The sequence below is a fragment of the Tiliqua scincoides genome, chromosome 5 (genome assembly GCF_035046505.1).
Source record: "Tiliqua scincoides isolate rTilSci1 chromosome 5, rTilSci1.hap2, whole genome shotgun sequence".
Taxonomy (NCBI): Eukaryota; Metazoa; Chordata; class Lepidosauria; order Squamata; family Scincidae; genus Tiliqua; species Tiliqua scincoides.
The window spans coordinates 120919471-120942728 of record NC_089825.1 but is presented as its reverse complement, the minus strand read 5'-3'; the positions used below and the strand labels follow the sequence as shown (position 1 = coordinate 120942728).

Below are 23258 nucleotides of genomic sequence, written 5' to 3'. Positions count from 1 at the left end.
CTGCAGGGGTGTCCAAACTTTTTGCCAGAAGAGCCATATCATCTCTCTGATGCTGTGTTGGGGACCAGGAAAAGAAATAATTTAAAATCTGAATAAACGTACATAAATTTACACTAGAGATGGAACTTATATGAATGAATGAAGGTCTTGTGATAGCTTAAGGCCTACAAAAGACCTTGTGCAAAGCAAAGCCAGCATTTCCTTGGCTGCCGCTTCACGTATGTGAAAGAGCAAGCAGCAGAGGGAGTCTCGCATGAGAGGTCAAACAGTCAGCCCTTGCACTGAGTTATGTTGGGCCAGCAAAGGCTCCAGCAAATCTCCTGAGGACCAGAGGCTTATTGGAGACCGAGGGCTCCCTGCAGGCCGGACTGGGAGTCCCCAAAGGCCAGAAATGGCCCCTGGGTCAGGGTTTGGACACCCCTAATCGAGTGAGTTCTCCATGGAAAGCCCATGCCCAAGGACACACCTCCCATCTCTAGATCACAACTCTCAAACAAATTTTTGCAGCATCACAGCAAGAAAAAGAAGCTCTGCACATTACTGAGCATTTTCCAAAGGATCCCTGGCAGCATAAGAGCCAATAATTCCTTGTTCACAAATTTTTATTGGATCAACAATACAGCAAGGCAGGCACGATTCCCCCATCAGCTTGTGCTGAGGTGCCCCACAGTTTAATCTTCCTCCTCATCATCCCCACCGCCAGCACCACCTTGACCCTTCTTGGCATTCTTTCTCTTGACACGACCTGGACGGCCACCACCATATGGGGAGCGGAGGGAGAAGTCAATGTGCTTCTGGGAGTCCAGACGAACAATGAAAGAAGGTATATTCACTACTTGCTTCCTTACACTGAATGGGGGAGAAAGGAGAGGGTTATAGAATCGTAACTAAAACGCCCACCCCCTCCTGTACATGCCCTTTCCATACCACTGAAGATCCCATGCCCTGCCAGCACAATCAGGTTCCAGCAATTCATCACTAGTCCTGCTGTTTCCACAAACCCAGAAAGTGATTGGGATTAAGGTGAATAACCTAGTTAACATCTCTACATGATAAGCAGACTTAAATGGCTTAAAAGGGAATTAAGCACATGTATGAACAAAAGCTGTACAACAGCTGTAATAGCATGTTCAGTAAATGTATGAAAATAGCTTTAGGCATGACAGCTATACAAAGCCCTCTAGATTGCCAGGCAGCCTGCCCCTGAACACCAGTTGCTAAGACTGCTAGCAGGAGAGGATTATTGCTCTCATCCCCCTACTTGTAAGCACCTAGTTGGCCGCTTATGAACAGGATATGGTGGTCTCATTATTCAACTTTAATAACATGCTAATGTTAGGACCATCATCCCTCTTAATATCTTTCCAAGTCCTTCCAGCAAAGAGTAAAAATGCACAGCAGCAATATTTGGGGGGGGGGGGGGAATCACATCTCTTCTACATTCTTGTGATCAAAGGCTGGGTAGCATGAAACAGTAATTGCCTTACAACTAGAATTACATTTTTACTAAGTACAATCTTAAGCACATCTACTCAGAAGCAAGTCCCACCAAAGTCAATGGAGCTTACTCCCATAAGTGTGTACAGGACTGCAGTCTAAAAGACTGAACTTGAGAGAAAACCTGGCTCTTCCTCCACATCCAGGCAGCTGGCCATTTGCCAACAAGAAGGATCACATTGGTGTTAAAGAGGAGACCACTCACTGTTACCTCCACTGCCAGCATGCGCCAAGACCTTCGCAAGGTGTACGGCTGAGCCGCAGTGAGCCTTGCTGAAATCTTTTTTTTTTTTTTTGCTATGTAGCCTCAATAGGTGGGTTGCAGGGCTATTAGGCTATCCAGCGTTCCAATCCATGAAAGGGGCTGGTGGGCTTAAGAGGCACACGGCTGAGACAGTGCAACACATAATCCTGTACAGGCCACATATAAAAGATATCAAAGAAAGAACTTTAAGGGCAGATCCTGTTGTTGTAACTCACACCAAAAAACCCAGACCTTGCATTCGACACTAACAAAGGCACCCCAATATTCATCGGTTTAGCCCTTTCCCCACCACACGCCTCTGAACTCCAATCCAAAGTGGCCTACCGGATGTGTCTTTGGCGGATGAGCACCCGGGCATGGTGGATGGACTTGGCCAGGCCCAGCTTGAAGACCTGGGTTTGGAGGCGCCGTTCCAAGAAATCCTCAATTTTCAGACCCAGGATGTAATCCAGTTTCATCTTGCCCTCATCCAACACCCCGATTCTGACCAGACGGCGCAATAAGGCATTGCCTGGGAAAAGGAGACACCTGTAAGCTCGGTAAAGGCCCACAAATTTGCAAAACCATGCTTTAAAAAAAGTTAAGAAAGTAACCAAAGTAAACAGCCATGCAATTAACATTCCACAGGAAGCCTGATTGTAGATTGAACACATTTTGAGGCAATGGCACACAACTGGTGGTACCAATATTCATTGCTTCATATACTGGGTCAAAAACAGGGCAGTCCTTCATGAAATCTGCAAGTCACATTGATTCCCTCAACTGGTACCACATCCACTCCCTCCCCCAATCTTCACCTTCACCATACTAAAGGGCCTAGAGCCCTTTTGGCCCCCTTACTGTACAGACACTGCTACAAACTTTAACGCAGGTCTGCTCCATGTAGACATGCTACAAAGTCGTCGTCACCTTGTATATTGGGAACAGAGGCTGAAACCCCTCAAGTTCGAATCTCAACTCTGCCATAGATGCTACAGTAACCTTTTGACAAGTCTGCCACACCTTAGATCTGCAATATTGGAACAGTTATGTACAAAGATTCTTCCAAGACAGACTATGGATGGGTAAATTTAAACATTTAAAATGCAGTTCTCAGATAAAGACAAACCTGAAAAAGTGACAGGATTAATAAAGTGAGCTTGAGTTTCAGAACTTTGAAGTTTAAGTAGTAGTGGTAACTTTATTGTCACTGTGCTACAGCACAACGAAATTTATGCACCTTTGAGATACAAGCATAAATATATACTACAATTCCAACAAGCACACTACACACTCACCCACACATTCTATACAACATGCATCATAATATTAAACAGTATAACAGACCATAATGCCCAGGAGCATGGTGACAACTATATCGCCTTGTTCAACATAATTATGGCTGTGGGATAAAAACTATTCGGGAATCGTGTGGTGCGTGGTCTAATAGTTTTTTGTCCCTGCAGAGCAATTTACATACCACACCAAGATATCATAGGTTAGATTAGGCGTGCTCAAAACGACCACGATCGACCGGTCGATCGCGTGCCGAGCCTCCCGTCCGCCATGTTGAAAGGGGCGGGAAAGAGACCCGGAGCTTCCCGATTGGCCCGCCATCGCATCCGGGACACTCGATCGCCCTCGAAGCGGCCCCGGGAACGAGCCTCGCGAAGGGGGAGAAGGAACCGCCACCACGCCTGCGCTTCTCCCCCCAGCCCCCCTCAGAGGGACGAGCCTGCTCAGCCGCACTCCCCGAAGCAGTGGCAGGACAGCGCCGCTCCACCCAAGCCGCCGAGGGGGCGGCGGAACGACCAAGCCGCTTGGGGGAGAAGCGCTGGCGCGGGGGTTCCTTCTCCCCCCAGCCCCCCTCAGAGGGACGAGCCCGCTCAGCCACGCTCTCCGAAGCAGCGGCAGGACAGCGCCCTGGGGCAGGGAAAGGGCAGTTAGGCCCTCCGCTTGGTCATTCTGCCGCCCCCTCGGCAGCTTGGGTGGAACGGCGCTGTCCTGCCACTGCTTCGGGGAGTGCGGCTGAGCAGGCTTTTACATTGTAAAAAAACTCTGGTAGATCTCCGGGCCTTGCTGGGTTTCAAAGTAGCTCTCCAGCCAAAAAAGTGTGAGCACCCCTGGGTTAGACACTCTCAATGGTGCAACGATAGTAAGGCACAAGCAGCTGCTGTGACAAATTTAACCTCCCAAGCTTCCTCAGAAAATATAACCACTTTTGTGTGATTATATTTAAGCCACTGACAAGGTGTACTGAGTGGCACAAGGGCCATTACAACCCCCAGGCCTACACTTACCTTCAAAGAGACGCCTCTGATCCTTCTCATCCAGGGTGAGCAGCTCTCTGGCAGCTTTGCGGATCTTTGCCAAAGTGAACTTCACTCTCCACACTTCACGCTTGTTCCGCAACCCGTATTCACCTGGGAAGGGGAGACTACAGTTTACATACTGCTGCCTCTAGACTGCAGCTCTGAAAAAAAGGACCTCTCTCCCAGCCCAGAATACTCACCAATCAGCTTCAACTCCTGGTCAAGGCGTGACTTCTCAAAGGGTCGCCTGGGGGTGACATATGTCTTCCGACATACCCAACTCCTAGCAACGGGCATTCTGGCCTAAATGGACCAAGCCCAGGCCTGTGGAAAAACGAAAGGTAGTTGAGAGTCTAGAGATAAAACTGCTTCACATACTAAGCAAACTGATATGTATATATGCCAGTTAATCATCTATATTATGACTAAAACTCAACAGCAATTTATAGCTTGGCCTCCTAAACAAATTCAGCATTGCCTACCTTTATTGACATGCATTTCCCTATACTTAATTCATATAACCTAAATCAGACTGGTCTCTGATAATAATATTCTCGGTAATCTAAGGCAAGTTCTTCTCAGAACCTAACCTAATTTATTCCCCTTCCCAGTCTTGTAAATCCCAACAATTTCTCTCTTCGTTTACTCCACCTGTTCTAAGGTTGACCAAGACATATTTGATGGAGGTTCACTACCTACATCCAAGATAAAGACTTTCAGTATGACAGCCCAAGTTAACTGAATATTTAACTGATTCACAATGAGAATGCCGATCATGCCTTATTTTTTGCACATTAACTAGTTTGGGGCTTAACAAACTCACCTTCAGAGCAAAGCTAAAGGATACTAATTTTACAAGCAAACATCAATCCAGTTTGGAAGAAAATACATTCCTAGGTGTCCACACTAGAATAGTTTTGTATGCATGTTACTATCCAGATGCTCATTGTTGTTCCAAGCCTTCACTATACATCTCCAAGATTTATCTGTGCAACCCACAATTACTGAAAAACTGAGTCTGCTGGGGTAGTCCAAACTTGCATGTGACACAACTTGCATGAGACAACTCCAATTTGCTGTGTTTTGAAAATTACATGGCATCTCACTATAGTCCCCGTTAAGATGTTACAAACAAATAAAGTGTAAAATAAAAAATTGCTTTTATTTTCACTCAAGAACATCTCCCCACAAGACTATTTTAATGAAACAAAGATAAAATTATCATAACTCATTAAACAAAATTGAAAAGATAAAATTATCATAACTCATTAAAAAGGCAATCTGCTACATGATGCAGATTGCCAAGTATTTCACCAGCATAGCTTTAAGGGTCATATATTCAAAATAACAATTCGATAGCCAGTCTATTGGCTGAAATGATTTGGGGGGGGGGGGGAGAGAAAAATGAAAGGAAGAGATCCCATCTATTTGGGAAGGAAAAAGGTCTTCTCACTTTCTCATAGCAATGTTTCATAGCATCATAACATCCATTCTCAAGGATAACCTGAGAATATTTGAATCCCACTACACCTGTCTACTGGTGTTCTTTTGCATCTTTTTAGATTGTGAGCCTTTTTGGGACAAGGAGCCATTAGTTGTAAACCGCTTTGTGAACTTTCCATTGAAAAGCAGTATATAAATACTGTTAATAATAATACTACAACAGTGATTTTGAACCTTTTTCATCTCATGACACACTGACAAGGCACTAAAACTGTCAAGGCACACCATCAATTTTTTGACAATTGACAAGGCACACCACACTGATGATAGAAAGGGCTCTCATCCCCCAGTGGACCTACTAACAAATAATCCTCCCCTAAACGCCTGCAGTACTCCTGCAGACCACCCATGGCACACCAGTGTGACACAGCACAGTGGATGAAAATGGCTGTACTACACTGTGAAAGGCTCATTCTGCCTGCTGTATTCAATTATCTGCTTAGCAACAGCACAGGCAATAACCATTAAAAGGTTAAGTGACCCATGGTTCTTTTGGTCAGATATACTAGGAAAAAAATATAACTTGTCTTACAAAGTTATGGATTACAACTGTAGAGCACCATGTGACAGGATGTCACCAGAATACAGCACTGCCTCAGCATTAATGCAAGTGTAGTTTGTAATGGAAGATCAGAAGATCATCAGGTGGATGATGTGGTATTGACAGCTGGTTGACAGCTCTGGGAAGGGCAGGGCTGGCTCCACAGCTGTAATCAATCAATGGAGACCTGGATGGACACCTGAGCTTCATTTGACCTTGATGGGACTTTGAATGGACATGGACTAAGATGGCTCAGCTGAGCCTAATTTGGACTTAATGAAGTAGCTCACAGCTGAGCTGCATTTGGACTTAACAAGGGGCTGCAGGATAAAAGGCAGCTTCAGAAGAACCAAAGGGGCCAGGAGTGGTGAGGGAGAGAAAGGGGAGATAAAAGGAGACTTAGAGATGGCAGAGAAATTAAATGAGTTCTTTGCATCTATCTTCATGGCAGAAGACCTCGGGCAGATACCACTGCCCAAACGGCCCCACCTGACCGAGGAGTTAAGTCAGATAGAGGTTAAAAGAGAAGATGTTTCAGACCTCATTGATAAATTAAAGATCAATAAGTCACCGGGCCCTGATGGCATACACCCAAGGGTTATTAAGGAATTGAAGAATGAAGTTGCAGACCTCTTGACTAAGGTATGCAACTTGTCCCTCATAACGGCCATGGTGCCAGAAGATTGGAGGATAGCAAATGTCACGCCTATTTTTAAAAAGGGAAAGAGGGGGGACCCGGGAAACTATAGGCCGGTCAGCCTAACATCCATACCGGGTAAGATGGTGGAATGCCTCATCAAAGATAGGATCTCAAAACACATAGACGAACAGGCCTTGCTAAGGGAGAGTCAGCATGGCTTCTGTAAGGGTAAGTCTTGCCTCACGAACCTTATAGAATTCTTTGAAAAGGTCAACAGGCATGTGGATGCGGGAGAACCAGTGGACATTATATATCTGGACTTTCAGAAGGCGTTCGACACGGTTCCTCACCAAAGGCTACTGAAAAAACTCCACAGTCAGGGAATTAGAGGACAGGTCCTCTCATGGATTGAGAACTGGTTGGAGGCCAGGAAGCAGAGAGTGGGTGTCAATGGGCAATTTTCACAATGGAGAGAGGTGAAAAGCGGTGTGCCCCAAGGATCTGTCCTGGGACCGGTGCTTTTCAACCTCTTCATAAATGACCTGGAGACAGGGTTGAGCAGTGAAGTGGCTAAGTTTGCAGATGACACCAAACTTTTCTGAGTGGTGAAGACCAGAAGTGATTGTGAGGAGCTCCAGAAGGATCTCTCCAGACTGGCAGAATGGGCAGCAAAATGGCAGATGTGCTTCAATGTCAGTAAGTGTAAAGTCATGCACATTGGAGCAAAAAATCAAAACTTTAGATATAGGCTGATGGGTTCTGAGCTGTCTGTGACAGATCAGGAGAGAGATCTTGGGGTGGTGGTGGACAGGTCCATGAAAGTGTCGACCCAATGTGCGGCAGCAGTGAAGAAGGCCAATTCTATGCTTGGGATCATTAGGAAGGGTATTGAGAACAAAACGGCTAATATTATAATGCCGTTGTACAAATCTATGGTAAGGCCACACCTGGAGTATTGTGTCCAGTTCTGGTCGCCGCATCTCAAAAAAGACATAGTGGAAATGGAAAAGGTGCAAAAGAGAGTGACTAAGTTGATTACGGGGCTGGGGCACCTTCCTTATGAGGAAAGGCTACGGCGTTTGGGCCTCTTCAGCCTAGAAAAGAGGCGCCTGAGGGGGGACATGATTGAGACATACAAAATTATGCAGGGGATGGACAGAGTGGATAGGGAGATGCTCTTTACACTCTCACATAATACCAGAACCAGGGGACATCCACTAAAATTGAGTGTTGGGCGGGTTAGGACAGACAAAAGAAAATATTTCTTTACTCAGCATGTGGCTGGTCTGTGGAACTCCTTGCCACAGGATGTGGTGCTGGCGTCTAGCCTAGACGCCTTTAAAAGGGGATTGGACAAGTTTCTGGAGGAAAAATCCATTATGGGTTACAAGCCATGATGTGTATGCGCAACCTCCTGATTTTAGAAATGGGTTATGTCAGAATGCCAGATGCAAGGGAGGGCACCAGGATGAGGTCTCTTGTTATCTGGTGTGCTCCCTGGGGCATTTGGTGGGCCGCTGTGAGATACAGGAAGCTGGACTAGATGGGCCTATGGCCTGATCCAGTGGGGCTGTTCTTATGTTCTTATGAGTGGGATGTTGACCCGGCTGGAAGCCGGACCCAGACCTACAGGAGAAGGGGACTGCCAGGACTCTGCTGGAGGACACCGAAGAGAGGACTGCCAGGCCCCTGCCGGAGGAGATGCTCTGCTGGAGAGAACAGTGCTGGTGAGGAGGGACTCTGCTTCAGAAGATTGGACTGCGCTTTGGAGATTGGATTGGACTTGGACTGGAGGCTTTGGACCTTTAACCACTGAGTTAAGTGGAGTTTTGGGGAGGGAAAGCCTCTGGACAAGAGGACTTGCAGGGAGTGTTTGTAGCAATAAATTCTTGTTAACTGCTATAGATAAGGAGTTCTGTGTTCATTCCTTTGCACACCACAGCTGTTTCTTGGAAAAGGAGGGTGTTAATTAGCCAGAAAGCAGGCATTAGAAGGGAGTTGGGATATTTGGACAGGACAAATTGGCGTAGTCGGCAGGATAGGACAAATTCGGACAAGACAGTTACACAAGTGTACACTGCAGGTTAGATTCAATCCACAGATCTAAATTTCTAGAAGCCATGAGGGAGGAAGCTAAACTCTGAAAGTGACGAACAGCACCACCAACTAAGTTTAATAAAACAGCCCCCCAACAGTAAAAGCTGAGCAAGAATTTTCCAGGACCAGTTCACAGAAAACACGGATGATTCACAGCATATGGGGATCACTTTAGGACACGTAATCATTTGGCAACATGTGGAGAGCACAAAGCTACCTAGATGTGATTTACTAAATTCAGTGCAGGACAAAGTTAGTATCCCACAACTAAGAAAATGTGTAATTGCAGAAAGAAAAAATCTACAAAAGATGTTTGAAAGGGGACATGATTGAGACATGCAAATTATGCAGGGGGTGGGTGGGGGGATGTTCCTTCAGGTTATCCAGACACCCTCTTTTTCCAGGACATGTCCTCCTTTTAAACCTCATTTCCTGGAAGAGAATTTAAATGCCCTCCTTTTCCCTGTGAGTGGCCCCTGCAGGCAGTGCAGAGCCTTCTGGGAATTAATAAATTCTATGTAATATAGTTTTAAATTCAACTAGCAATAATCAGGCCTTGAATTAAGATCATTGGCTACGACATTGCCACTACTACTGTGTTTAAATTAACCACGTGAAATCAATATACTAGTGTTTTTAGCTTTTATTTTATAAGTAACACAGTGATTAAACTGGCCACATGAGATCACTATGTGGGTGTGTTTGGCTTTTATTTTGTCATATTCTACATTCTCTTGGATGGACTACATTTTGGGATGCCTTGTTCTTTTTTGCAGTTATATCAGGCCAACCCATGTTGTCCCCTCTCACACAACACCATCTGCTTGAATTGAGCATCAGGAGACAACAAAAGGATTGTCCAAAGAAATACTATTTGGGTATTTCTTTATCCAAATAGTCTGTGGAACTCCTTGCCACAGGACGTGGTGTTGGGGTCTGACATGGATGCCTTTACAAGGGGACTGGACAAGTAGCCTGTGGAATTCCTTGCCCCAGGGCGTGGTGGTGGGGTCCAGCCCAGATGCCTTTATAAGGGGATTGGACAGGGAGCCTGGAACTCTTTGCCAGAGGACATGGGGTGGCGTCTGGCCTGGATGCCTCTACAGGGGGCTGGACAGACAGATGGTGGACAGCAACTCAGAAGGCGAGTTGCAAGGGGGGCCCCAGGAGGCAGGTCTCCCCAAGGGCCACAAGGGGCTGCAGGAGGTTGGACTGGAGGCCCTTCGGGCTGGCCCCACTCGGACAGGGACTGCCAGGGCGGCAAGACGCGCCCTCGACCCCGCCCTGGCGAAGGAGCTGCACCGGCATGCGCAGGAACCAGCCACGCGCCCGGGGACCCTGCATGGGACTAGGAGGAGCGCGCGCTGTCCCCGCGTTCTACGCCACTGGCGTGCGCAGAAAGGAGAGCGAGGGGTTCGAGACTGAGACTCTGCAGCGCATGCGCACTAGTTGCAGGCTCCCAATGGCCGCCCGCTGACAACCTCCCCTCAGAGCAGTGCTCAGTCGTTTTTACGTAGCGGCCCCCAGGCTGCCTTCCCCTCAAGGCGGGCTCCCCAAGGCCCAGGCCGAGCAGGCCCCGACACGCCCCTCCGCCTTACCTCCTGACAACGTGGTCGACAGCAGCCGAAAGAAAGAAGCGGGAGCCGCCGGGCTGCTTATATAGCACCGATAGCGGCTCCGCCTTCCCACCCAGCTAGCCAATAGCGAGGCGAGGGTTCCCCGCTCCGGCCTATGGGTGGAGAAGCCTTTCGACGACGGGCAGCCAATGAGCGGCGGCTCCTATTAGTCTAGCGAGGCAACGGCTAGACAGGCCGCGGGGAGTGTGCGCTCTACGCAACAGGGCACGTGCACTGTCTATGCGGAAGTGGACGTGAGCCGCCATTGCTCAGCTACGGGTCGCGAGAGGGAGGATTCTCTCCCGGCTGCTGTCGTTTAAAGCTTTCCCTCCAGAGAGGGGCCGTCGACGAGACCAGCCAGCAGCGGCCTCCGCTATTCCTTGACACAAGTCCATAGAGAATTAGGTCCAGACCGTCCTATTCTACCAGAGTCGCACGCACAGATAGGCACTTCCGGTCTACTGCACTTCCGGTCTACGCCCAGACGGGCACAAACCATAGAGATTGAAGGGCTAGAGTGGCATCATGTCTCCATACTGGAGGCTTCCAGCCATTGCCAGAAGTTTGGCTGTGTCTGTTCTCCCCTGTCTTGAGTCTGTGCCCAGCAAGTACTGATGGAGCAGGGGAGTGAGAGCAGCTTATCAGCTCAAAGGTCCTTCCAGCTCCCAGAGGTGTAACAAGAAGTCCTGGCCTCCAGGACAGTGACATCATGATATCACTGTGATGTCATTGTGATGTCACTTTCAGGTTCTCCCAGGAGGAGGAGGTGCTGACAGCTTCATGGCCCCCCCCCCCCGTTCCTTCTCCTGTGGAGGTTCCACAGAAGAAGGAATGGGGGGTGCGAAGCTACCAGCACTTCTTCCTCTGGGGAGAACCCAAAAGTGACATCACAGTGACATCATTACTCCCAAAGGGGAGCCTCCACAGGAGAAGGAACGGGGCAGGAAGCCACCAGCACCTCCTCCTCTGGGGAGAACCCTAAAGTGACTACCCTTGTGCATTACACTCCTCCCCTCAGCATAGCACCTGGGACAGGTGCCCCTTAGGCTTCACCCTTGTTACACCTCTGCAGCTCCCCACAGTAGTCAACTCAGGGCCCAATCCTATCCAATTTTCTAGTGCTGGTGTATCTGTGCCAAAGGGGCATGTGCTGCATCCTGTAGTGCGGAGGCTGTCACAGATGCCTCTTCAAGGTAAGGGAACATTTGTGCTCTTACCTCAGGGCTGCATTGCCGCTGCACCAGTGCTGGAAAGTTGGATAGGATTGGGCCCCCACTGGATGCATCTGGGAAGCACAGATGCAAAGCAGAAGCTTTCCGGTGCTATTGTCCTCCACCCCTGCCCTGCCACAACAACTGATATTCAGCGATATGCTGCTTCTGAACATGGACGTTCCCTGTAACTATCATTGCCACGTTGAGATCTCTTCCCCATGAACTTGTCTAATTTTTTAAAACAAAATGCAAGAAAGAAAAAAAAAAGATGAAACTGGAATAAGGTATTGATAGACAAACATCTCTTCTCTCTCCATTGATACACAACTATTTGTATATATTGTATCTTCTAGTGGATTTTTAATGTTAAGCCACTTTGGGGTCAACTTTAACTGAATGATAATCAATACTCAAGTAAGCCATCTTACATAGTGGACATCACCACTTCCTATGTTCCACAAATTCATTATGTGTGTGAACTTTTTTCCTGTGTCCAGAAACTACTGCAAATCAGGGTTCAAGCCTACCCAATTTTCCAGCATGATGCAGCCACAATGCAGCCCCAAGATAAGAGATAACCCCGATAATTGGGTAAGAGGCACTTTTTCAAGTGGGTGCTCCTTTTTTTAGCAGGGGGAGAGTAACTGGCCCACCTCACCCCAGCAGTGTCTGTTCTAGTGGCTTTCTGCTGGCATTCATTTGCATCTTTTTAGATTGTGAGCCCTTTTGGGACAGGGAGCCATTTAGTTATTTGATTTTTCTCTGTAAACCACTTTGTGAACTTTTAGTTGAAAAGCGGTATATAAATACTGTTAATAATAATAATAATAATAATAATAATAATAATAAGAAGAAGAAGAAGAAGAAGAAGAAGAAGAAGAAGAAGAAGAGAACAAACATTTCCTTGCCTCGAAGAGACCTCCATGACTGCTGCCCCACTGCAGGATGCAGCACAGGCCCAGTTGGCACAGCTGCATCAGTGCTGGAAAGTTGGATTGGGCCCTCCGTTTCAATAGGTGGCCTTGAGTTCTCGTTATGAAAGAGAGAGAGAGAGAGAGAAAATTCTTTCTATTCACTTTTTCTGGTTCACAATTTCATTAACTTCAGTTGGATCCCTAAATGCATATTTGCACTGTGGCTATTAGCAGAGAGGCCCAGGTTTACTCAGCAGAGCCCAGACCCAAACTCTGATTTGGGTCTCTGTAGAGGCAGCTTTGCTAACAGAAATAAATTATTAACCAGTTCAAATGGGCTAATTTGAATTAGTTAAAAATTTATTTCTGATAGCAAAGATGCCCATCTTTGAGGATCTTGAAAGTGAGCTATTGCAAAATAGAATTATAGTGAATAGAACTATAGATTGCAGCAGCCTTTCAGTTATTAGTCCTTGTTGCCCTTCCTCAATAACAGTAATATGCATGCAAAACCAAATATTTATGGGACAGAAAAATCAGAACAGAAAAAAAAAATCAGAACAGAAAAATTGGGAGATATCCATAAGGATTCATGCACCTGTCCAAATCTCTCTGGAGCCCTTTTGCTGCTGCAATCATTCTACAGCAGAATGTCTAACCCTTATATGGTGGTTGGAAATCAGGGGGCAGCCCCCCTTTTCAGAAGATAGAAGTTGTTGTAAGATAGAAGAGAAATACCTATGTGGAAAGAAGCCATCTGCAGAATTGGGGGGTCCAGATGGTCTCTACATGTTACATCGGAACTTCATGATTGGAATTCTCAAAGTAATTTTCTTCTAAAGGCCATGCAGGGTCTTGATCTGGAACAAGGGAGGGAGGTTCCGACCCTTTTCTCCCTTGCTGATTCTCTGACATAGGCTGCAATCCTGTACACACTTTCAAGGGAGTAAACCCCACTGAACACATTGGGACTTTCTTCTGTATAGGCATGCCTATCACATTGTTAATTCCTCCCCTTCCCAAACAGCTATTAGCCATATTGGGGAAAACTCATGAGCAAAATTAGTGCTCAAAAGCAGTGGTATAGCTAGGGGGAGTGCAAAGCAATAAATTTTGCAGGCATCCCCACAGCAGCCTGCAAGCGGCCCTCCCCCTCCCCTTCAGAGCCATTCTGGGCAATGGGAGCAAAATAGAGGTATATGCCTCCATTTTGCTCCCATCACCCGGAATGACTCCGAAGGGGAGGGGGAGGGCTGCCTGCACACTGTAGTGAGGCTCTCTGCAAAACTTAGTGCTTTGCACCCCCTCTCGCAATGCCACTGACATCTGTCTTGGGCTGGAGACAGAATATAGTTATGAAGATTGTTGAATGTCATTTGAAAGGCTTTGCTCCCCATTGCTTATATGCAGATTTCTGTGCCTGCAGTGGGCTGGATCAAGCTCAGCATATATTTTACATTTGTTAAAACTTAATAAAAATATTTTAAAAGCCCTCCTACTTTAATTACACAATGCTCGGTAGGCCGGAATAATAACCCAACTAGCTAATTAGTACTCTAATGAGGCAGTGCAAGCTACTGAGAGGAGTGTTTTTGGATAAATTTCTTCCATCACTGCACAAATGGGAGCAGGAGCAACAGCGTTAATTGTGTATAGCAAAAACATATTAATATTCTAAGATGCTAGAGAGAAGTTTGGTTTTAATTTTACAGTTAAGGTCAAACAGTGTGGCGCTGTATTTGTCAGGCCAATGAAGCCTGAGATCATGGAATGTGAAGAACCACAACTCCTCAAATATACCTGCCCTGGCATTAAGAGTCCCTGCCCTGGGTTCCACCACCTTTTGAGGTTAGCTGAGCAGTGAGTGACCAGTGGGGGTTGCCAGGTTGGAAGCATCTCCAAACCTAAGATTCAGGAGTTGGGCTCTGGGGATGTCACATGGCTGCTAATGGCACCATTTGATTGATACCTCCCCTCAACTCTGCCTCCTTTTCTCCTTCTAGAAAAGTGGTGTGGGGGTTTAGCAATGCTTGTTCAATTTTTAAAGAAAGGAGAGGGGACAGGTGATGAGTAACCAGAGACTGTGCTGCTCTGCTGAAGGATTGAAGACAGCCTTCCAAAACCTGAGTCTCAGACTAAAGGTCAGAGATCTGGCAGCAACTGTTACCTTGCACATGCCCAATCTTGTCTGATCTTGGAAGCTAAGCAGGGTCAGGCCTGGTTAGTACTTGGATGGGAGACCGCCTGGGAATACTGGGTGCTGTAGGCTTATACCATAGTCTTTCGAGACTGAAGGTTGCCAACCATTGGCAAAACTAGCAGTTAGAGCCTTCTTGGCAGTGGCACCCTGGTGCCACTGGGGCCTCAAGGGACCCTTGCTTGGCACCTTCAACTCAAGTGCCAGGTGAGGACAATGCTGTTCTTCTAACGCAGCCATTTTCAACGTTTTTCAGCTCACGGCACACTGACAAGGCACTAAAATTGTCAAGGCACTCTACCAGTTTTTTACTTACATTAAATTACTCCATTACAATTAATTTTAATACAATTAATACACTTAAATCATTACATGGCAAAGGGCTCAATCCTAACCAGGTGTACTCAGAGGTAAGTCCTATTTTGTTCAATGGGGCTTACTCTCAGGAAAGTGTGGTTAGGATTGCAGCCTAACATTGCAACCTGGATTGCAAACAAGAACTTTGGAGAGGAAAGTTTATGTGATTCTGGAAAGGATTTGGAATATGTTGTTATTAAAGTGTAATGCCAGAAAGTGCTGGCAAAGAGAGGTCAGACTGAGCACAGAGTGGAGGGGGGCAAAGAAGACACATGATTGAAAGAAGTGCAGAATTCAGCTGGAGTGGGGGGGGGAGAATGTGAGGAAAGTGATTGTGGACCTTTGAAAGGTGCAGAGGAGTGAAGGGAGAGACAGTAAGAGAGGTGCTAACTGCAAATCTCTTAGGAGATTTGGAGGGGGGGAATGTGCCTGTGGGAGGCAGTGGGCTGGGGAGAGGATGTAGGCAACCTTCAGTCTCGAAAGACTCTGGTATCGCGCTCTGAATGGTGGTTCTGGAACAGCGTCTAGTGTGGCTGAAAAGGCCAATTCGGGAGTGACAATCCCTTCCACACCGGGAGCAAGTGCAGTCTGTCCCTGGTCTGTCTCCCTGGCTATGGGCCTTCCTTCTTTGCCTCTTAGCCTCAGACTGCTGGCCAAGTGTCTCTTCAAGCTGGGAAAGGCCATGCTGCACAGCCTGCCTCCAAGAGGGCGACTCAGAGGCCAGGGTTTCCCACTTGTTGAGGTCCACTCCTAAAGCCTTCAGATCCCTCTTGCAGATGTCCTTGTATCGCAGCTGTGGTCTACCTGTAGGGCGCTTTCCTTGCACGAGTTCTCCATAGAGGAGATCCTTTGGGATCCGGCCATCATCCATTCTCACAACATGACTGAGCCAACGCAGGCGTCTCTTTTTCAGCAGTGCATACATGCTAGGGATTCCAGCACGTTCCAGGACTGTGTTGTTTGGAACTTTGTCCTGCCAAGTGATGCCGAGAATGTGTCGGAAAGCATGTGGAAAGCATTCAGTTTCCTCTCCTGTTGTGAGCGAAGAGTCCATGACTCACTGCAGTACAGAAGTGAACTCAGGATGCAAGCTCTGTAGACCTGGATCTTGGTATGTTCCGTCAGCTTCTTGTTGGACCAGACCAACTTCTTGTTGGACCAGGGGTGGGGAGAAGAGAAGTGCCAATTGCCTGCTCCTGTATTTAAGAAAAAAGCGTGGACCAAAAGCCCAATCCTAGGCAATATGTCTACTTAGAAGTAAGCCCCACTACAGTCAATGGGGCTTACTCCCAGGTAAGTGTGGAGAGGATTGTGGCCCAAAGCCCTTTCCCTAAAAGGCAAAAGGCAAGACAGGGAGGGTCGCTTTGGCAAGTTGCAGGCAACTGTGGCACCAGAACCCTTTTAGCCAGCCAGTTCTTAGGCCTGTGGACTCAGCAGACTTGCTCGCTTCCTACCTGCTTGCCTGCTCCTGCCTCCCTGGTTCTCACTCTGGACCTCTCTGCCTGGACTTAATACCCAATCCTAGGTGTGCCTACTCAGAAGTAAGCCCCATAATAGTCAATGGGGCTTACTCCCAGGTAAGTGTGGATAGGATTGTGGCCCAAAGCCCTTCCTCTGAAAGGAAGGCTGGGACAAGGCAGGGAGGGTTGCCTTGCGCAGTTGCAGGCAACTGTGGTAGGAAAAGGGATTTTCCTCAAGGAAGACCTCCTCCTGCTCCTTTTTCTCTGGCTGTCACTTGAGGGTCAAAGCAGCCACTGCCTGTCTCCTTAGCACCAGGATGAGGTCTCTTGTTATCTGGTGTGCTCCCTGGGGCATTTGGTGGGCCGCTGTGAGATACAGGAAGCTGGACTAGATGGGCCTATGGCCTGATCCAGTGGGGCTGTTCTTATGTTCTTAAAGCTCTTCAACCTCTCCAGACTGAGAGCAAAATCCAAAGTCCAGCTGAAATGTCTGCGTGACTTCCTCTTTGCCGACGATGCAGCTGTCACTACCCACTCTGCCAAAGATCTCCAGCAGCTCATGGATCGTTTTAGCAAGGCCTGCCAAGATTTTGGACTGACAATCAGCCTGAAGAAAACACAGGTCATGGTTCAGGATGTGGACTCACCTCCCTGCATTACAATCTCTGAGCATGAACTGGAGGTTGTCCATGACTTTGTGTACCTTGGCTCAACGGTCTCCGACACTCATTCTCTCGATACCGAGCTAAACAAGCGCATCGGTAAAGCAGCTACCACGTTTTCCAGACTCACAAAGAGAGTCTGGTCCAACAAGAAGCTGACGGAACATACCAAGATCCAGGTCTACAGAGCTTGCGTCCTGAGTACACTTCTGTACTGCAGCGAGTCATGGACTCTTCGCTCACAACAGGAGAGGAAACTGAGCGCTTTCCACATGCGCTGCCTCCGACGCATCCTCGGCATCACCTGGCAGGACAAAGTTCCAAACAACACAGTCCTGGAACGTGCTGGAATCCCTAGCATGTATTCACTGCTGAAACAGAGACGCCTGCGTTGGCTTGGTCATGTCGTGAGAATGGATGATGGCCGGATCCCAAAGGATCTCCTCTATGGAGAACTCGTGCAAGGAAAGCGCCCTACAGGTAGACCACAGCTGCGATACAAGGACATCTGCAAGAGGGATCTGAAGGCCTTAGGGATGGACCTCAACAAGTGGGAAACCCTGGCCTCTGAGCGGCCCGCTTGGAGGCAGGCTGTGCAGCATGGCCTTTCCCAGTTTGAAGAGACACTTTGCCAACAGTCTGAGGCTAAGAGGCAAAGAAGGAAGGCCCATAGCCAGGGAGACAGACCAGGGACAGACTGCACTTGCTCCCGGTGTGGAAGGGATTGTCACTCCCGGATTGGCCTTTTCAGCCACACTAGACGCTGTGCCAGAACCACCTTTCAGAGCGCGATACCATAGTCTTTCGAGACTGAAGGTTGCCAATACATGTTCCTCTGGCCCCACAGCACACCCAAGACAGCCTTGCGGCACACCAGTGTGCCACGGCACAGCTGTTCTAAGGTGTTAATGGATAATATTTTCATGGTGCCCTTTTAATTTTATGATTGTCATATTGTTTTTATGGCTGCTGATAGTTTTACTGTTACTCTCTCGGATTACTGCCCTTCAGTTTTGATTTCTAAAAAATATGTTTTCCTGTAAGGTTTCAATTAGGATACAGGTCTATTCAGGATGGACATCTGGAAAAGATAAGCAGTCAAGATTTGGTAAGACAGGAAAAAATAGCATTATTTCATAATAAAAACCCTGCATCGGGAGTATGGGGATGGCTAGGATTTTGACTAGTTCATTCAGTCATTTTTTCCTTTCTTTTACAGTACCAGTGCAAACCGTCCAGGCAGGCATTCGGAGTATGAAAGTGAGAAATAGAAATTTTACTTTAAAAGAACTATATTTTGGACCACAATCTAAGAAACCTGTGGTCAAAATGCAAGACACTGACAGTCACCCCTAAAATTGTTAACATTTAAGATACCTGGGAGCCCAAACTATTTAAAGAAACCACCTGCTCCCATGTGATTCTAACCCCTCCCCACACACACTATGGTATTCACCAATTTTTTTGGGAGGGGGGGTTCTGCTCCATCCACTGAAGTCCTGTTGGTTTTTTCTTTTATTGTAGTATTTTTGAGGCCTTTTGGCAAAAGAACACTCTAGAAATCTTTTTTTTAAAAGCCACATATATTCTTTAGGGATGAGATAGTTTCATCTTAACCTTACACTGCACCTACTGCTCCTGGTGCATTTCCATGTCTCCACCCCTGATTTTCTTCCTGTTAAGGAGCTTCAGAATCCAGCTAGATCTCCATTGTTAACGTGTAGTTGATTAGGTTTGGGAGCAGAGATCAGGATCTAGTCAACCCCTCTTTGGTCAGCTGGTGGTTGAGATGGGCTGAGGAATGAATTAGTTTTTCCTTTCTTCTATGTTGCCTTCCGGGATGCAGATAATTGCTTCTGGCTCTAGGAGGCTGGAGGTCTATAAATCACCCCTTTTCATTAGACACTTTCATTTGGTAAGCAGTAAAGTGCCTAGGAACAGAAAATGCTGAATAAATGAAGCTGCTAATTTACTGGGTCCCCTTTAAAACTGAAAAATAATAAAGTTTGGGTAAGTATTTGTTTGTGGTTCAAGTCTATTTCTATAAGTCAATTTTCTGCTTTTCCAGGTGCTGCATACATTTTACTATAATACTAGTGAATCTGGGAGCCTGATTCCCTTCTCAGCTTGCTTCTTCTCTCTAGTCTAGTCTGTTGTTAACTTCATGACAAGTGAAGATTTGAATCCAGGTCCCTTGGCCCAAGATGAAAAGTAATCCGTACATGTCAGGGCAGCAAGCCTAGAGGTGGCGCTGAGTGCTAACCCCATGTACAGATGTCCCAGTCTGCTCCCCCATATACTGTATAGCAGTGGTTCTCACACATTTAGCACCAGGACCCACTTTTTAGAATGAGAATCTGTCAGGACCCACCGGAAGTGACAGGTCGTCACTTCATGACCAGAAGTGACATCACCAAGCAGGAAAATTTTTAACTAACCTAGGCTGCAATCCTACCCACACTTACCCAGGAGTAAGTCCCATTTATGATCATTGTTAAAAGAATATACATAGTAGCTTGTTAAAAGTACAGGTCTGTAATATTTCCCCAAATGCAGTCACGTTCCATGGTAGCATCAAGTCTAATATATTAAAAATACAGTAGTGAAATGAGTGGGGACCCACCTGAAATTGGCTCATGTGTCACCTAGTGGGTCTTGACCCATAATTTGAGAAACACTGCTGTATAGCTTCTTCTCCCCATCACAAGACCTCCAATGTGTGTTTGCAATCATTCCAGTAAGAAACCAATCATGAAGCATCACTATGAGCATGCCTAAATTAGCATTATTGCCATGGCTTCTCTCAAGGAACTCTGGGTAGTGTAGTTTCAAAGGGAAACTAAAGGTTTCAAATAGCAAATGCACAGTCACAGAATTACAATGCTGGAGTTATTGAGGGAAACCATGACAGCTAACAGCCCAATCCTATCCACACTTTCCTGGGAGTAAGTCCCATTGACTCCAATGGGACTTACTTCTGAGTAGACATGCATAGGATTGGGCTATAAGCCAGTTTTAAAACCATCTCCACTGTGCGCCTTGCAGAGGCATCCTTAGTGAGTTTTCATGTGACTTGCCAGAGTGTCTCTGGGTGACGCTTTAGAAGTGACATGTGGTGATGAATCACTCTGAATGTTTGCATGAGGAAATGTGTGCATTTTTAGTGGCAACATTACACTGTGTGTGACAGTGGCTCTGTATGTAAGAGACTCTGTGCAAGCATGTGAATGTGTGTGAGACAAGAATATAAGAACTGCCTTGCTGGATTAGACCAAAGTCCATCTTGTCCAGTGTCCTGTTTCCAATCATGACCCACCAAATGGCTCCAGGAAGAGCCCAAGTAGGACATGAAAGTAACAGCCCTCTCCTGCTGTTGCTCCCCAGGCTGGAGCAGGGCTTGTGTGCAGGGCTGGGCTCAAGTGATGTGCCAAATGCTCACCAGGTGGTGTGCCAGCCTCTGCTTCTTCTGCTCTCTGGTTTGGAAAACGAAGAGGGGATGGCACAGAAGAGGAAGTGTGGAGATAGGAGTGATGGGCTAGAGCAGTGATTTTCAGCCTTTTTCATCTCATGGCACGGCACTAAAATGGTCAAGGCACACCACTAGTTTTCTGACAATTAAAAAGGCACACTGTGCTATCAATGGGGGAGCTCGCATCCCCCAATGGCCCTACTAATAAATGATCCTCTCCCAAATTCCTGCAGCACACCTGGGGACCATTCGCGGCACACAAGGGTGCCATCGCACAGTGATTAAAAATGACTGGGCTAGAGCTTCTGATACTCAATAGGCCACTACTCCTCTTTCTTCCACACTTCCTTTTCCATTCTGTCCTCTCTTTTCCAAGTCAGGAAGCAAAAGGAGAAGCAGTGGGGAGGAGTGGACAGAGGTGTGTCCCCCTGCCAGTCTGCTGCCTGAGGTGACTGCCTTAGTTGGCCTTATGACTGAGCTGGGCCTCTTTGCATGTGTTCATGCTTCACTTGGTATGAGATGCAGCAGCGGGTATCTGTGTGTCACCCACAAGGAGGGGCTGTAGCTCAGTGTTAGGGCCCATGCTCCACTCTTTGAAATCTCCAGGTAGGGCTAGGAAAGACCTTTCCATGAAACCCCGGAGACCAAGAGCTGCTTCCAGCCAGTATGAACAATATGTCTGACTGTAGAAGGCAGCTTCATATGTTGACATGTACTGTATTCTGTGTGCGTGTCTGTGAAATACTGAGTCTGTATGTCAGGATGGTGTGGTATGGGAGTTAGACCTGGAAGATCCAGGTTCAAATCCCCGCTCAGCCACAAAGCTTCCTGGGTGACCTTCAGCCAGTCAGTATCTCAGTCTCACCTACCTTACAGGGTTGTTGTGAGGACAGAAGGAGGGAAGGAACCATATACACAACCCTGAGCTCCTTGTGGAAAGGGCCACACTAAAATGTGAAAGAAAAATGACATACTGCATCTGTAATGCATGACACTATGTAGAATATAACATTTGTATCCTTCCAAGAAGCTCAGGATTCTGTACATGGGGCCCACCCCGTATTACCCTCACAAAATCCCAGTGAAGTGAGTTAGGCTGGAAGATGAGTGCCTGGCTCAAAACCATCCCAAGATGAGCCTTGTGGCTGAGGAGGGATCTGACACCAGGACTCTGTTGTCCAAAATTAATGCACTCTCTGCTATGTATAAGGCACTACCTTATATGACACTGACACTTTGTGAGTAGAGTTCAGGTTGTCATCAATGAAGAATGAAGCTTTTTGGGGGGCGGGTAGCCTCTAAATTCCAGAATGCTCCCCTCCTTGATTGCAGGTCTGCACACCCTCTTCCAAAGTAAATACCTCTTTATTTCCTTCAACCTTTTCGGTTTGATTTCACCTGAGAGTTTTGGAGGTTTGGCCACCATGTCATTTTTGTGATCTGCCACCTTCCTCGTTTTACTAATGGCTCATTCTGATTTTAAATTTAACTATTCTGATTGACATCATTTTTAATGGTCTTAGCATTGATTGGGATCCTCTGTGAGAGACGTGGCAGAAAGGCAGTATACAAACCCTGCAGGTAGACAGATAAATAAGTTAATTTAAAAAAAAATTCAATGTCTATGTGTGTGAGGGTGACACAGTTTCTGTGGGCATGAAATATTGTGCATGACCTATTTGGTGCTGCCTGTGTGTGTGTGTGAGAGAGAGAAAGGATCTGTTTATGCCTTTGTGTGTATCTGAAAGAGGGATTCTGTTTATCAATACGTGTGTATGTGCACAGGCGTGTGTGTATGTGTGCGCAATACAGCACTGAATCTGGGTGATACCAAGTGTGTAAACACATGGCAATCCCCAGCTCCCTTTCTGCAGTTCCTTCTCCGTACTCTCTCTCTCTCTCTCTCTCTCTCTCTTAAACACCCCATCCTTTCCTGCTCCTCACCTTCTTGCTCCTGCGTTCCCTACTGCTGCTGCTCCTGCTACCCAGGAGCAGGTTGCCATGGTGACAACACCCCCCCTCCATCCATTCCTGCATCCTCCTCCCTTCAGCCTAAATGACGTGCTCGTTGCCCAATGAACACCCTGGTTTGGATGGGCGGGCTCTTATCTCCATCAATTTCCCTGTTACCCAGAGAGCAAGGATCTGGGGAGGAAAAAAAAACACATCCAACCTCCTCCCCCCTTCTCTCTTCCCCCTTTTTTTCTCTCCTTCCTTCCTTCTTTCTTTCAATTGGGTTTTTAGGTTCTTTCCTCTCACCCCTCCCTCTGCCCCACACAACTGCTCTCTTCCATTCCCTCCCCCTCCCCATGTGAGATCACCTATTGTTGCAATCTCTGTCTCTTTTTTCATCCATCTCACCAGTTTGCTTCAGCCACCTTTGATCTCCTCTGTTCCCCTCCCCCCTTAAATTATTTTTTTTGGAATCCCCTCCCCTTCCTCAGGCAATGAGAGAAGATGCCTGGAAATGAGATCCAGGTAGCCGCCAGCCACATTGCCTTAAGGATGCAGGTGACACGATGTGTTGGGCACCAT

The 23258-nt window shown here is 47.0% G+C and overlaps 2 protein-coding genes and 1 pseudogene across 3 annotated transcripts in view; 2 read left to right on the top strand and 1 right to left on the bottom strand.

The window, feature by feature from the left end:
- TNNT1 (troponin T1, slow skeletal type) overlaps positions 1–23258 on the top strand; it is a 504690-nt gene that overhangs the window by 141326 nt on the left and 340106 nt on the right. The window lies entirely within an intron of this gene.
- On the bottom strand, positions 585–10520 carry RPS9 (ribosomal protein S9). Of its 2 annotated transcripts, XR_010794516.1 has the most exons (6): positions 10433–10520; positions 4254–4377; positions 4042–4164; positions 2087–2273; positions 1709–1908; positions 776–849 (listed from the first exon to the last, which is right to left on the bottom strand). XR_010794516.1 is itself a non-coding variant. In XM_066627777.1 (5 exons), the coding sequence occupies exons 2-5, from the start codon at positions 4348–4350 to the stop codon at positions 672–674; spliced, it is 585 nt and encodes a 194-aa protein (XP_066483874.1). In that variant the 5' UTR covers positions 4351–4377; positions 10433–10520; the 3' UTR covers positions 585–671. The 2 variants fall into 2 exon arrangements, 1 of the variants encoding a protein (XP_066483874.1); XM_066627777.1 differs by lacking the exon at positions 1709–1908 and having other exon boundaries at positions 585–849.
- LOC136654546 (5S ribosomal RNA) lies at positions 14728–14847 on the top strand (annotated as a pseudogene).